The sequence below is a fragment of the Pygocentrus nattereri genome, chromosome 30 (genome assembly GCF_015220715.1).
Source record: "Pygocentrus nattereri isolate fPygNat1 chromosome 30, fPygNat1.pri, whole genome shotgun sequence".
Classification (NCBI taxonomy): domain Eukaryota; kingdom Metazoa; phylum Chordata; class Actinopteri; order Characiformes; family Serrasalmidae; genus Pygocentrus; species Pygocentrus nattereri.
In genome coordinates, this window is record NC_051240.1 from 3,754,983 (window position 1) to 3,769,493 (window position 14,511).

General features: G+C 40.2%; 2 protein-coding genes across 2 annotated transcripts in view; one reads left to right on the plus strand and one right to left on the minus strand.

The window, feature by feature from the left end:
* Positions 1 to 9,076, plus strand: part of ntn1a (netrin 1a) — a 98,703-nt gene extending 89,627 nt beyond the window's left edge. Inside the window, exons 5-6 of the mRNA XM_037536530.1 lie at positions 2,244 to 2,318; positions 5,920 to 9,076. Coding sequence (XP_037392427.1) covers positions 2,244 to 2,318; positions 5,920 to 6,248 — 404 coding nt within the window. The 3' untranslated portion in view covers positions 6,249 to 9,076. The remainder of the gene's footprint in view (positions 1 to 2,243; positions 2,319 to 5,919) is intronic.
* A 1,771-nt stretch (positions 9,077 to 10,847) lies between these two features.
* The window catches only part of stx8 (syntaxin 8), a 68,550-nt gene continuing 64,886 nt past the window's right edge, over positions 10,848 to 14,511 (minus strand). The window contains exon 8 of the mRNA XM_017721633.2: positions 10,848 to 11,167. Within this exon, the coding sequence (XP_017577122.1) occupies positions 11,103 to 11,167 (65 nt within the window). The 3' untranslated portion in view covers positions 10,848 to 11,102. The remainder of the gene's footprint in view (positions 11,168 to 14,511) is intronic.

The following is a 14,511-nucleotide window of genomic DNA, read 5'->3' on the forward strand; positions in this document are numbered from 1 at the left end:
CAATCAGTCTCATTGTGCAGAGAAAAAGCCTTCCCCCTGTGTGCTTCTTCACACCTCATTGTTGCAGTTCCCAGATCAGTGTTGGGGGTTGAAACACAATACCTGTTGTACTGGAGGCATAAAGGAAACAGACCTGGGGTCAGCCTGAGGTTGCTTTGGGCTCAGTATAGTGTCTGGCTGTCTCTGGCCAATGAAAGGCCCTGCAGGGGAGATCGTCAGTGCTTTCTGTAGTTGGGGAAATGCTGAATCACACAGGCTCAGTGGACCGAAAGGCTGTTCTGTACTCAGTCTCAGTATGCACAGCTTTGCTTGGAGACCAGGGAATGTGTCCACCAATGGCTCTCACAACAGGGGTCTTCCACAGTCAGCTTGTAGCTGGTGCCTTGCTCTCTCATTCCCGCAATGTCAAACAAGCCTTACCTCCATGCTCTAACACCCAGCCACTCTCTTGTTCTCCACCGCTGCCAGCGGGACCTGACTCAGTCTCGAATAGCTCTTCAGCTTTTTCCTTTCATTGAAAAGGGGGCGAGAAAACATTCATTAAAGCAACACCTCCTTCTGTGAGAGCGTTGTGACAGGAGCTCGAGCTAAACCCACTTCCACTTACTCGAGAAGCGGCACAATCGGTACATTTGTCCAGCCAGTGGGGGACTCTGAGCTTTTCAATGGGAATCACTGGGTGCTCTTCACATCCCTGCAGACTTGCTAGTGAGAAATGTGGGCTATCAAAGGAAAGTATCATGATGCCATTAAACAGGGTTACAGCAAAACAAAACCTGCTCTTGATAACCTCCATTTACATGGAAATGAGGCTGCCACTATATGGACTCTTCAATTTCATTTAGTTTGTCGTTTCGTTGCCATTTCTAATGTACTGTATTCATGTCCATGCTGATTCGGGGGTTTGTGGGACACCCTAACCCCCCCTCTGGATCTTCCTCAGTCCTCAGAAACAACCCCCAACCCCCCACCCCCCTCGCCCCAACCACGAGCCCTGCAGTGGAACTACTCCTTTTCTCCAGCATTTTTTTCTCATGCCGCCGTTGTCTGGGCAACTTCTTTCAGATTGGAAGAAAAGGGTCTCTAAAAGAGTGAAAAGCAGGCATGGAGTGAGGGTCGCCAAAAAACAATGAAGTTTGTTCATATGCAGGCGAGCTGAAAGGCCCCCCAACCCCTTACCGTTAAGGGTGCCGCCCCCACCACCCCTTCATCCATCTACTAAAAGAGAGACCATGTCAATGTGTGGGGTGGAGGGAATGCAGCAAAATGTCTGATTTAAATTGCACTTGTTTCAAATGTTGTAAATAGTGGTTCTTTGATTTGATTCTGTGGGGCTGTTGACACACATTGCTCATCAACAGGCAGTTGTGTATCTGACACAACAAGGATGATCAGTGAAAGTTCTTTAACTATATTTTGGTAAAAATTCTCAAGTATCTCTCAGGGGTTTTCTGAGAACCCTGCTAGCTTCTTGGTTAGACTTGAGAAGGATCTTGCAGGATCTGAAAGAAAACACCCGGGTAAAATGCCACATATCTATTTGTCTTCAGCTCCTTTGTGAGGTATTTATTTTTGGACACCAAAAGGCCTTTTTCTTAACACTTCACAGGCTGCTAATTTCCCCCCTGACCTCCCATTGTGCTGCATCGACCCCCAGCCCACATTGCCACCTCCCTGGGTGCTGAACCAATAAATGCCAAAGGTTGAAATGCCCCTGGGGTGGGGGTGGGGGGGGGGGTGCATGGGGTCGAACAGACGCAAGGGTTGAGTTGACAAGGTGGAGACGGGAGGGGGTCGACCCATAGGCCTTCCTCAGTCCCATGGTGGTACTTTGACAGCAGAGAGGGGGGTGAGAAATTAGCATGGTGCTAAAAAAAAAAAAAAAAAGCACTGGGTGGCTTGAATGCTCTTGGCCCCAGAGGTCTCCCATCAGAGCAAGGGAGGGTCCAGACATCCAGAGAGCAGAAAGAGCAGGACCTTTTGTCTGTTGCTTTTCTAAAGGACTGAGGGCTCTCTCTGCTCAATGGCCCACAAGCCTCTATTAGAGCCACACAACTGAAGGGGGCAGATGGGTGCAGTATGAAGCATGGGCTCCCAAGATAGACGAGCTGTTTGGAGAAGTGTCTCTCTTTTTGTCACACTCTGTCTTTTCTTTCTTTCTTTCCTTCTTTCTCAGAATGCATTTTAATTTGCCTGTTCTCTTTCCCTCTCTCTCTCTCTCTCTCTCTCTCTCTCAAATACAGACTGTGACTCCTACTGCAAGGCATCTAAAGGAAAGCTGAAGATCAACATGAAGAAGTACTGTAAAAAAGATTACGGTAAGTTGTAAAGTTGGCACAACACGAACACACAAAAAGCAGGCGGTTAAAATCCATGCCCTCTGCTACATCTATATTCCTCCTCTGAAGCTGAAACCCCGAAGCCTTCGGTTCCCCAGGGCACCCTCAGCCTTGCCTCGCTCCATTGTAGTGATGGCTTACTCAGGGCTTTCAAGAAGAAAGTCAAAGGATCAAACAGGAGGAAAGGCCATCAGTGAAGGGCTTAGGGGAGGCTGCGGCGCTGACGGACAGCCCAGCAGGTATTTAAGCCCAAAGCGGATCAAGTCAAGGCAGTGTGACGGACAGAGGGGAGCAAAGTGCTTGGGTAGATCCTCATTAAGGGAAGAGCTGGTCCCACAGCAGCATTCCTGAGGCCAGCAGGCATTCTCTTGTCTCTGAATGGAGCAGATGTGCAAGCCTCTGTCTCCCTCTGAGGTGAGGCTGTTTCATCAGTCAAGCAAGACACAGAGGAACTTAAAGAGCTTAGCAGCTTTAATGACAACCAGGCCACTCTTACAGCTTGTTGATTCATCTTATTTTTATGGTCGCCATAGACACACCTAAGGTACAAAAAAAGAGAAATGAGATATAAAATGACTCAGAATAGAGGCAGTTCTGCCGATATCCATAAAGGCCCTGGTAAGTCACAGCTAGTAATGTAACCTACCTTGGTAAGTCTTTTTACTCTGGCATCATTACCATTTTATTTTGTGCCCTGATTTGCAGGATCATGTTCTGAGACCATAAAAGAAAACTGGAATTCCTAATATAAAAGTGGTAGGGGCCTAGTACCATAGTACCATCCAACTTACTGAACCCAAAAGGACAAAAACCCTCACAGAGGGGAACACTAGCAGTGTCCCATGGACAGGCAGACAGGGTAAAAGATGAGTTTTCCTACAGGCACGTGCCTTGCCTACAGTAAAGGGGACCCCATCAGGCGAAGAGCAGCAGGTCTACCACCCTCCTACAGGTTCATCTCTGCATGGGTTCCTCCTCATCTCTCTAAAATCTGGACTGCAGGGGGAATACATTACCTTCAGCCCATTTACTCTCTTAATATGGCTCCCGCAGGGTCAGCATACAGTGCCTCTCAATTATGAATTGTTGGCTCTTTTCTACACTACCCTACTGTGGATGATCCTGGACGAGCCCCCCCTTTTTCTAAACACTAAACCTAATCCACTTTCCCTCAGCTCCTGCTTCATCTCAGGGGGGCTTTGTGCGCTAACAGCACGGGGGACGTGACTGCGCCAGGCATTGAAATACAGGATGGAATTGGCCGAGGTCCCTCTCAGAGTCAGAATCAAGCCATAAATTCACTGTATAATACAAAATGTAATATGCCTGTCTTGGTGTTTGGTCCCAACACACCACATTAAAATCAATTTCGATCAGTTTTACACCCCAGTATTTTCCTGCCTGTGCTTGTGTGTGCATAAGCAGGAATATGAATAAAATATTATAATGATAGTATAGTGCAAATGTCCCAAAATGCCATCTAGCCAGTGAGATCAAAACCAAACCAAAACAGTTATAATGGCATAATGTTCTTGCCTACCAAATGCTTGAGCAGTGGGAGGTGTCGGCAATAATTAGGATAGATACAGTGAAGGGGTGCTAGTGGCTAGTGGTTTGCATGTTTACTTAGGGGCACCAGAGAAAGCTAGGCCACAGCTGCTCCACCTCAATTAACACCAGTCCAGATTACCGCTGCACTGACAAATGGCGTCGGAGAAAATCCTAACAAAGTGACACATTAATGTATTCGGTTTGATCAACTATATGTAGTTTTAGCTGTGGGTTCATGGTGCCTCTAATTGCCTCATTTTCTGACTGGCCTTTTGTGAGGAAAGATGCCAAATCTCACAAAATTTGCTCAACTGTATCAACACAAGTGAAATTGATAAAGAGGAATAAAAACGTGCGCCTGCTGGACCCCGGGATCTGCCTTTGATGAGGGCAGTTAGCTGTAGAGAGCGTTTGAGGAGCTACAGAATGAATAATGCCTCCCTGAGGCCCCAGTCAAAAAAACACCGCTTTGTCCAGAGGAGAACAGTCATCCTGCCGGATGACACACATTTCTTTCTTGTATGCGTCTTTTATGACTAACACAACCTCCATAACACCAGCCATTCCTTGAAATTGAACACTCCCAACTCATTTCTTTAGGGCTGAGCACGGAGACTAGGCAAACACAAACACCAACAAACAAACGTCTGCCTGATGTTTCATAACTGAGTTTGATAGCTGGGAGAATCTAGAATGCTTACTCACCACTACTCTGGTTCATTTAGTAGGCGAGTTCTTCTTCTGGACATTCTGCACACTTAAAACAGATGGTTCTTCAAAAGTTCTTTAGTAAAGGCATCATTTGCATTCTTAAAGAGTTCTTCAGATTGATGGAGACTATATTATATATGGTTCTTTTTGAAAATTGTTCTGTATAGCACCCAAAAGGGTTCTTCTGTTGTTACAACCTTGACATCGTAAGAACAGCAGAACCATTTTGTTGATATATAGAACCATTTTCAAAAACAACAGTATGAAGAATAATTTCACCATGCAAAGAACCTTTTACGCTTCAAATGGGTCTTTCATAGGACTCATGGTTCTAAACAAAACCATTTCCTTTACTAAAGAACCTTTTTTAAATCAACTGCAAACACTGCCGACTGCAGAAGACATTTTAAACATATTATTATATTAATTTAAAGCTGTAAATCTTGGATATTCAGCCAGAAATCTATCTAACAATAACTTTACATTTATGAACCTTTTTCATTTTACATGAAAACCTAAAGCCACATAACAATGGGAAGCAGAGTGGCTTGCACATCTAAGCAGTTTCAGTGCTTAAAATTCTCTGCCACATTAATCTGTTTACATATACATTACTGGTCAAAAGTTTGGGGTCACTAATTAATTCATATGAATTTCTTTGAAGATGCACAAATGATTCTATAATGAAACTAAATTCTTTTCAGTCAGTTTAAATGAAAAGGCTGTAAAAATAATGTTTTGGACGATAAATGAGCTGTAAGTGATTTTTATGATAAGTGATAAACCTGTACAGCACTGAGAATGAAGTGATAAACAAACGGACACCCACAATGGCATATTCATATTTGAAAACCGATAAACAAATATCACTAATTACACAGATATTCAGTGATTTTGTGAATACACAGAAAACGTACAGATTATTATTAAATAACGCTTCCATATTTTAACTTCATGCTGTCCCTAAAACACTGTAAACTGTGAATAAAGTCTCGGTTTTGGTGTTTAGTTTACAGCATTACTGACATTATTACTGAATTAATATCATGTTAATATCATGAGAAGTGATCCCAAACTTTTGAGCGGTGGTGTACATCCACGCAAATAAAAGGGTTAAATGAAAAAAGACACAGATGACGTAATTATAGAGGCAAACTTTTCAGCATGTTTGGAAAGTTAATCTAAACAGGCATGCCACAGCTTGGTACAGTGAAAGTCGTGAGTGCGAACTTTGCATGTAGGATGAAGAGCAAATATTTGTTCTGCCTTTGGGATTAAACCAGTCTCAGAATGTTTTCTTGTCTGTTTGATCTCACAGCTGTCCAGGTCCACATCCTGAAGTCCGACAAGGCTGGAGAGTGGTGGAAATTCACGGTCAACATCATCTCTGTCTACAAGCAGGGCGAGAGCCGAATCCGCCGGGGCGACCAGCTGCTGTGGGTGAGGGCTAAAGACGTAGCCTGCAAATGTCCCAAGATCAAAACCGGCAAGAAATACCTTCTGCTGGGCAACGACGAAGAGTCCCCCGGCCAGGGTGGAGTGGTCGCGGATAAGGGCAGTCTGGTCATTCAGTGGAGGGACACTTGGGCCCGACGACTGCGGAAGTTCCAGCAGCGCGAGAAGAAAGGCAAATGCAAGAAGGCGTAGGGTGGAGAGGGTCAAACAGATTACCATCCAGAACTGGACACAGAAACAGAGGAGCCACGGAAAAAAAGAGGGAGCGGGGGGACGAAGGAAAGGAGAGAAGAGGGACTGACCGTCGCCGCTTTGAGCTTTGAGCAGAGGGATGAAGAGAATGGTTTCTATAAACAGGAACTGTTGTGAAGGAGCTCACCTTGCAGTTTTTTTTGTTGTTATTCATTTCCTTCAAGATTTGTTTTCGTGGATTTGCCAAGTTTGCACCAAGTTCATATTCATTCACACATTCATAAATATATATGTATCCATACATGTACATATATACACGTATATGTGTGTGTTTGGGGGGTTGAATTGAAAATAAGAACGTCAACACATTCAGAAACACAATTTACAGATTGCCAAACAAGACTTGGGGGTTGGATGCAATGGCATTTTCTCGTCATTCACTTGTAAGCCTGTTTTGTATTACAAACATCAACCACATTTGCGCATGATATTTGGGATTTATTTTGGAAAAGAAAAAAGATTGTTCAAAATTGATGGGACTAATTTTTTCCAGACTTTCACATAGTTTTTCTTTTCAGCATTTCAGTCTCCGAATCTCCGTCCAAAACCTGATTCTTTTTTATGTCAGCATTTTAAACACACACACACACACACACACACACACACAAACAAAACAATACGATTCAGGATGTAATGAAATAGTAAAATTATGTATAATTCGACAAAAGACCCGAATGTAAGGGTTGCCAAACATGATTCCACATCACCATCATTCACTCTAAATGTGGACAACAGTGTAAAAAATGTACAGTATAAAATGCATGTTTTCTTTATCTTACTGCTAATTCCAGGAAATCTGAAAACTGGTGCTGCTGTGTGACACAAAACACAACATAACAATTTGAATGTGCTTACTGAACGGTCATTTCCCAAAAAAATACATAAATAAATAATAATAAAAAAAAATTCAACAATATCTGGGGTTTACTCAGACTGCTCTGAGCAAACAGAATGACCAGCAACACGAGAAAATGTATTGTAGCTTGAGTTAGAATTTCATTGTGATAAAATTCAATTTACAAGATTTTTTTTAAAATACTAAGTTAAAAAATTTTTATTTTTATTTTAAACACACTCCTTTCTTTATCTTTTTAATCAGGTCACCCCGCACTGTACAAATGGCTCATCAGATCAACCTAAGACTTTTACTTCAAGTAGTAACAAGCAATTGAACTAGTTTCATTCAACTAAAAAAATTACACTGATTGAAAAAACTGCTCATCCAAAGGATTTTTTTAGGTTGAGTAGTTTATTTACTTGTTACCACAAAGTAATTTTTTTAAGTTGATCTGATGAGCCATTTATTACAGTGTGCCGCTCTGTAGAGCTTTGTTTAATGCTCCATATATCTGTGGAGATTTTATACGGTTCATATTTTAGAAATATTTTAGGTTGTAGGCGAGCAACATTTCCATTAGTTAGCTTCAGTGTTATATGGGCTGTTTGACTACCAAAACTATTAAACTCTATCTAATAATGAATTCAGATCATTTTGTTGAATTATGTCTGTATGTCTCAACCCAGCCTGAAAACCAACAGATTATCAGTAGTTTTAGCATTTAAAATGATGAGAAAAGACAAAAATATCCCACATTATTTGCATCACTAATGAGTTATATCTATTTTTTAAATTTACCCTTTGAATTAAACGGTGTATTTTTTTATATATATAACACTGTGAGCTGATCTGCTCCGACGCTTTGTTTACATACTGTTGAATTTGCTGAAAAGCAGAAAAAAAAAACATAAAACAAAAAACATTTGTTTCTGAAATTAATAAACAGTTGCCAATTACAGTTTTTGAGTCAAACAGTATTTAGAACAAACTGTCTTTAACCTCAACTTAATCTACTAGTAAGAATATTTAGATTTAAAAAGCAACAGGAACCCAAATTCATCGAGACCCAGTCGCCTCATTTTATCCTGGGATAATCCGCCACAAAGCCCGCGCAGCATCAGCACTGAAGCCTCTGTGGAGCTCGGTTCCTCGCTCTCCTCAGACGGCAGATCCTATTTCACACGCTCGCTGTTCTTGGACAGAATGTTTGTTCTAAAGGACGGAGGATGCATGAGTGCTATACAAGTGTGATTTACAGTTTATGTACATGTACATACAACCGTACGGTTCCATATCACATTGACCTTCAAATATTTATACATACGCTGCATTTACGTGTTAATTTTACATCATAATACTCATCGATTCCACTTGTAAATGTATTCATTTTTGGGCACTCAGCATATAAATCAGTCTATACAATATTCCTATGATGTAAATTTAAGTTTCTTTTTCTTCATCTTTTTTTTAATGGAAACACGGCTGCCGTATTTCACGCGACGATCAGACCTGTCAGGAAAAAAAACACACTGCTTTTTGTTCATACTATGAATTGTAAATTTAATAAGTCTGCAATATTGTTTTACAATGCGTACTAATATATTACGGTTATTATATATGGAAGTATTTAATGACACAGGACATTGTGGATTTTTTTCTTGTCTTTTTGCCTTCTTTTTGGTTTGGTTTTGGGTTTTTTGGGGGTTTTTTTGTTTGTTTTTTTTGTTGTTGTTTTTTTTTAACAGTTCGTGGTTGTTTAGGTGGTTGTGATTAAACCAGAGCGGAAGAGTAACTACTGAACACCAATCTGATCAGACCTAAATGAAGCATTCAAGCTGGAATAAAAGCTTTTATGTCACTACTGTTTTCTTCATCCACTCTGAGTTATGTGCTTCACATGATCATCACTGGTTTTTATTTGATTTGGCTGGTTTAAAAAAAAAAATTCAGTGCATTCAATAAAAATAAAACTGATTTCCAGCTGTGAATATAAATGGAGAAATACTGTCAGATTCCTTTCTGTGTTTTAAGGCTCATCTTGTAAAAGCAATAGAAATCACAACGAAGCTTCGCCACTTCATTACTGAAATTCTTACAAGTTTTTTTGTATGTGAATAAAAAATAGATAATTCCAATGAGATTTCTAATTATACGTGCATACGCTTGTATATTTCAAAGATGCAGGCTTTGAAGGATTTAGAATGAAAAGGTTTATTTCAATGATTAGACTTGCTTCAGAGAAATCATTAATTTTTATAATATTCTTACTTTTATTATTAGTAGTAATATTACTTTTCAGGTCATTTTGCATAAAATCAAGCCACGAGCAACATATTAGGAAAATACTTTGGTACTGTCCTCCAGAATAGTGTTAACAGTTAACATGTAAAAAGTTTGGGTTCAAAAATGAAAATCAATCTAGTTTTTGTAGAATATTCTACAGAAAACAGTGATGTATGACATGACATAATGAAAAAGTAAGCCTTCATTATATTTGAGTGTAGACAAATCAACAAAACACACCGAAATAAACATTTCTATTGGGTTTTGATGTTTTAAACATTACAGCTTAAGAAAAGATGTTCATGCAATGTATCCAAAAACTTAATTTCTGCGACCAAAATTCCGTCTTTCATGTCAAATACAATTCAAAATGTATTTTAAGTCTTTGCTTTACAGTTGCTAAATGTAAATGTACATTTATTGGAAACGGTCACCATTAGGCTAAAGCGTACTGACCAGAAATGAGACAATTAATGTAGTAATCTGATACTCATGCTATAAAAACTGTTTGCTGCTTTAGAATTTTGAGTTAGTTGAGTTTCTAATAAGTTAACAGAGCAAAAATCTGTCGTACATCCTGTTAACTTATTTTTTAAGTCTCAATGAGCCCAAAGCTTTAAGACAGACCATTTTTTTACACAATGTATAGAACAATAGCTGGGATATTTCAACTGACATCATAAAATCTTTACAGAAGGTTAAATGCAGGATGAATGCGCAGGTGTGGCTATAAGAGAACATTATTTTTTTAACTCTGCATAATTCAGTGATTGAGATCATCCAGAGGGGTTTGGTGTGAAGTGGTTCAGCTCTCTTTACAGTGGTGGTGATAGGAACCAGGGGTCACCATGACTACAACACAAATACAGACATTTTATTTACTGTCCAAAACCACCAGTGAACCCACACGTGTCTTCTGAGTTTATATGGAATGTTGATGGGGAGCGGGGGGAGGGGGGGGGGGGGATTGGGGGGTGGAAAATCTGACAATCAGTTTTCTTTGAGGACTATTTTGCCTCACAGCGCCCTGCATATTGTGTATCCCTCCACCATGGATGGAGTTTAAAGCCAGAATCTTCTCAAAGCTAGTGTAAAATGATGTTTTAGACATCAGGCAGTGTATTCATCACCATTGCATGTCATAACGTTGTGTGAGGAGCTGGACGTCTGGTTCCCATCACTACCACTGTGAACAATTTTGATTCTGTATGTTTCTCTAGAACATTTCACACCAAACCACTCTGAATGACTGTTCACATCGCAACCATTTAATTATGCAGACATTTTTGGGTGGAATTCCCCTTTAAGCTAGAGGAGCGCTATGGTTAGGGGTGATTTACTCACTTCATTCACATTTATGGTGTATTTATTGCACACAGAGCTGCATATGTGGACAAAATGATTTTCCAAACGATTACTGTTTTTCAAATATTTCTTTCCTTTGAAAATGAACTAGAACAGTAGGTTGTTCTAGGAAGATGTAGGAAGAAATGACAGCAGTACAGATAAGACATTTTACGTTTTGTAAGACTTCTCCTTGGCTCATGATTTTGGAAACAATGTTACCCTCCAAAAGAGTAAGTATGTATGCAGTAGGAGTGGTCAGATCAGAGCACCACCACTTGTCCTTCAGCGCCTGTGCAGGAACTCCGACCTGCAGCGTTCTCGCTTCATTATGTCGGCCACGCTGCCACCACAATGATGGCAATCAGCAGCAACACGATCACCACCAGCATACCTGTTCAAAACACAGACATTATATATATCATAAACACATTAACCCACAGGTCACTGTGGACAGATACTTTAGTACTGACCCGAGCCCAGCTATGTACATGTAAGCTGTTTAAAGGGCCCAGATCATAAAAAATAATTCTTTCCACTTTTAAGAAATAAGAGAATTTGGCCGTTTTTGGAAACATGGTTAAAGTTTTAAACAGAGTTGATCTGACAGACGATGACATCGTCCAGACGTCACAGCGTTGAGCAAGCATCATGAAGCCACAACCCTCTGCAAACACCTGATTTTGTCGTAGGTGAGAATTTCCATTGTGTGCCTCTGCTGAGCTGCTCTGCAGGGCAGATGCTGTATATGAAGAAGCTGTAGAGTTGCTGCTGCGTCACTCATGTCACACGGAGATAGTTAGTGTGGGATGGAGTGATACTGGAGTGATTACAGAACATAATAAAACATTGACACTCTGACTTCCTGAAACAGGGGCATCATGCAAGACAAAGTTCTGGTTTCATTGGCTTACATTCAAAGTAAAGTAGGTTTTTTCTCCTGTAAAGTTAGAATTTTTGCTTTCTTTCAAGAACAGTAATATGTTTTATATATATATATATATATATATATATATATATACACACACACACACACACACACACACACACACACACACTTCACTAATTCGGTTCTTGTCAGTAATCTTCCCCCTTTATTAGATATATAATGTTACAGTAAATACAATATATATATATATATAACTTTTTTTATTGTATATAAATAATTATATATAATTTTTTTCATGTCAGTTTTAACCCAGTTGCGAAAGTACATGAATTTCACTCCTGGGACAGACTCGTTACCCAGACTGGTCACCCTTTTATAGTTATTCTTGGTTTAGTTTGTGCACCACTCTTAAGTCACCACGATACAAGAATGCTTGCAACACTGTAGCTATGAGGATGGATACCATAGCAACCACCTAGCAACACCTTAGCAATCATCAGGTGTACCTCAGTAACTACCCAGAAGCACCCTAGCAACTACCTGGGATACAAAAGCAACCACCTAGCAACGACAAGAGATACCATTGCAAAAATCAAGCAACATGATACTTTTTCGTGATGCTTGATACACCACAATATTTTGACTATTATTTTTGACAGTTAAGTCGGAACAGAAAAACAGAACCTGTAGTGCCACAAATATACTACAATAAAAATAATAAACTTACAACTACAATGAGTTTTATTCCATGTTTTACAAACTGCACTGCACTAAATCTACTTAAACAGGCTACTTGTGACCACTTTGTAATAAAATAATTTATCACAATAACAGTAAAATATCACTTTGCACACCCCTACAAGCAAGCATGTGAGATACCATGGTTACAACCTAATAACACCCTAGCAATCATCTTGAATACCATAGCAACCACAGAGCAACACCCTAGCAACCATCAGAGAGACCACAGCAACCACAGAATTCTTGTAAAACCCCAGCAATACTGGATAATTGCTTCAGTTGTGCAGGAAATGGAAAATGCACTTCTAAATTTGATTTATCAGTTTTAACTCTGAATTGTTCATTTAGTTTGTCTTTGTTGTTAAAAAAAAATTAAAATCTCTCGTAGAGCTTCACAAATTTGAACCATTTTGGATGCTATTAAATGGGTTAATGTTGAATGAAGTGATTTGTGTACATTACTGAACTATCTGTGTCATATGACGAGACATCAGACCAGATAATAAGATAATTACGGTGGTGGCGTCCACACATACGACAGAACGACCCAGCAGAATGAGGGCTCCCTCAGAGAAGTGTTGCAGCTTCAGCTCGTGCTCTACAGCTGAAGAGCAAACACTGATAAACGACAGAGCAGAGAAACCAGCGTGTTTTCTGAAGAGCATCTGCCTCTCATTTATTCAGCCGCTAGTCAGATTCAGTAAAATAGTCCTGGCGTCACTCAGAGTCTGCAGCTGTTTCACATCCAGAGAGAGAGAGAGAGAGAGAGAGAGAGAGAGAGAGAGAGAGAGAGAGAGAGAGAGAGAGAGAGAGAGAGAGAGAATGAAAGCGATAGAGCGAGGGAGAGAAAGAGAAAAAGAGGAGAGAAATATAGAGAGAAGAAAGAGAAAGAAAAGAGAGAAGGAGAAAGAAGAGAGTGAGCGAAAAGGGAGGAAGAAGAGAGGGAGAAAGGGGAAAAAGGGAGAGAAAAGAAAGAGAGATGAGAGAAACAGAGAGGGAGAGAAGAGAAAGAGATTGAAAGAGAGAGAGAGAGAGAGAGAGAGAGAGAGAGAGAGAAATTCCTGGAAGGTGAGAGAGGGAGGAAGTCTTGTGTCCTGTGAGTCACACATGATTCATAACTGCTGATTTTCAGACTCTATCAGTGATGAATCTAACGAGGATCAAAAAGGCGGCTTCCCTAACGATAACAGACGGTCACTCAGACACAGGGGTCAGTGATGGAGCAGAAATCTGTGTCTCTACAGTCCACCACTTCATAGCATACTACTCTGAATCACTCTATTTACAGCTCACACATTCAATCATGGAGGAATTCCCCTTTAAAGGTCATTTTAAGCATGAGCATTTAAGTACTCATTCAAAAATATCATCAAGTATTCAAAGCCCATTCACACCAGCTCTCTCTCTCTCTCTCTCTCATCTGATCATAGTGCCTCATTTTATCTGCAGCAGCTTCACCAGGTTTGATCAAAAGGGTTTGTTTAGACCAGCAACATGTGGCTCTTTCACTGCCGTGTTGCGGCTCCACAGCAGAATTAGATTTTTAGGTTAAAAAAAAACAATTCTTCTTTGCAGTAAAGCTCTGCTGATCGTTCTAACACAGTTCTAACAATAAATGGTCTTAAACACTGGAATTAACGTAGAACTGCTTATTCATCCTTTAACCCTGAAGATCAGCAGAGACTACTGGTCACCATCGCAACGCAGACAACAATCTCGCCCTGCTAGTAGTTAGGAAAAGGCAAAGAGAGAGATTTAAGACGAACATTGATCATTATCATTTTTATTTGCGTGTGTAATCACTCCAGCTGGTTTCCTGAGACGTTTAATCTGCAACGAGAAACTGTCAAACACTAAAAAGTGACAAACTTGATTTTTCAAAATTCGGCTGGTGAATGAGGAGCTGACTTTAGCCTTGTAAAAAGTCACACGTGGAGAGACATTTTACAGGAAACTGTTCTACTTTTGAGGAAAGGTTTTCTGCCAGAGATGTGAGAGAAGCAGCTATAGCTGAGCTAAACATTAAAGCAGAGCAATGTAAGCCTGCATTTTGTTTATATTACATTTGTCAGCCTAACCAAACACATATATACAGCCAAGAAGGTAAA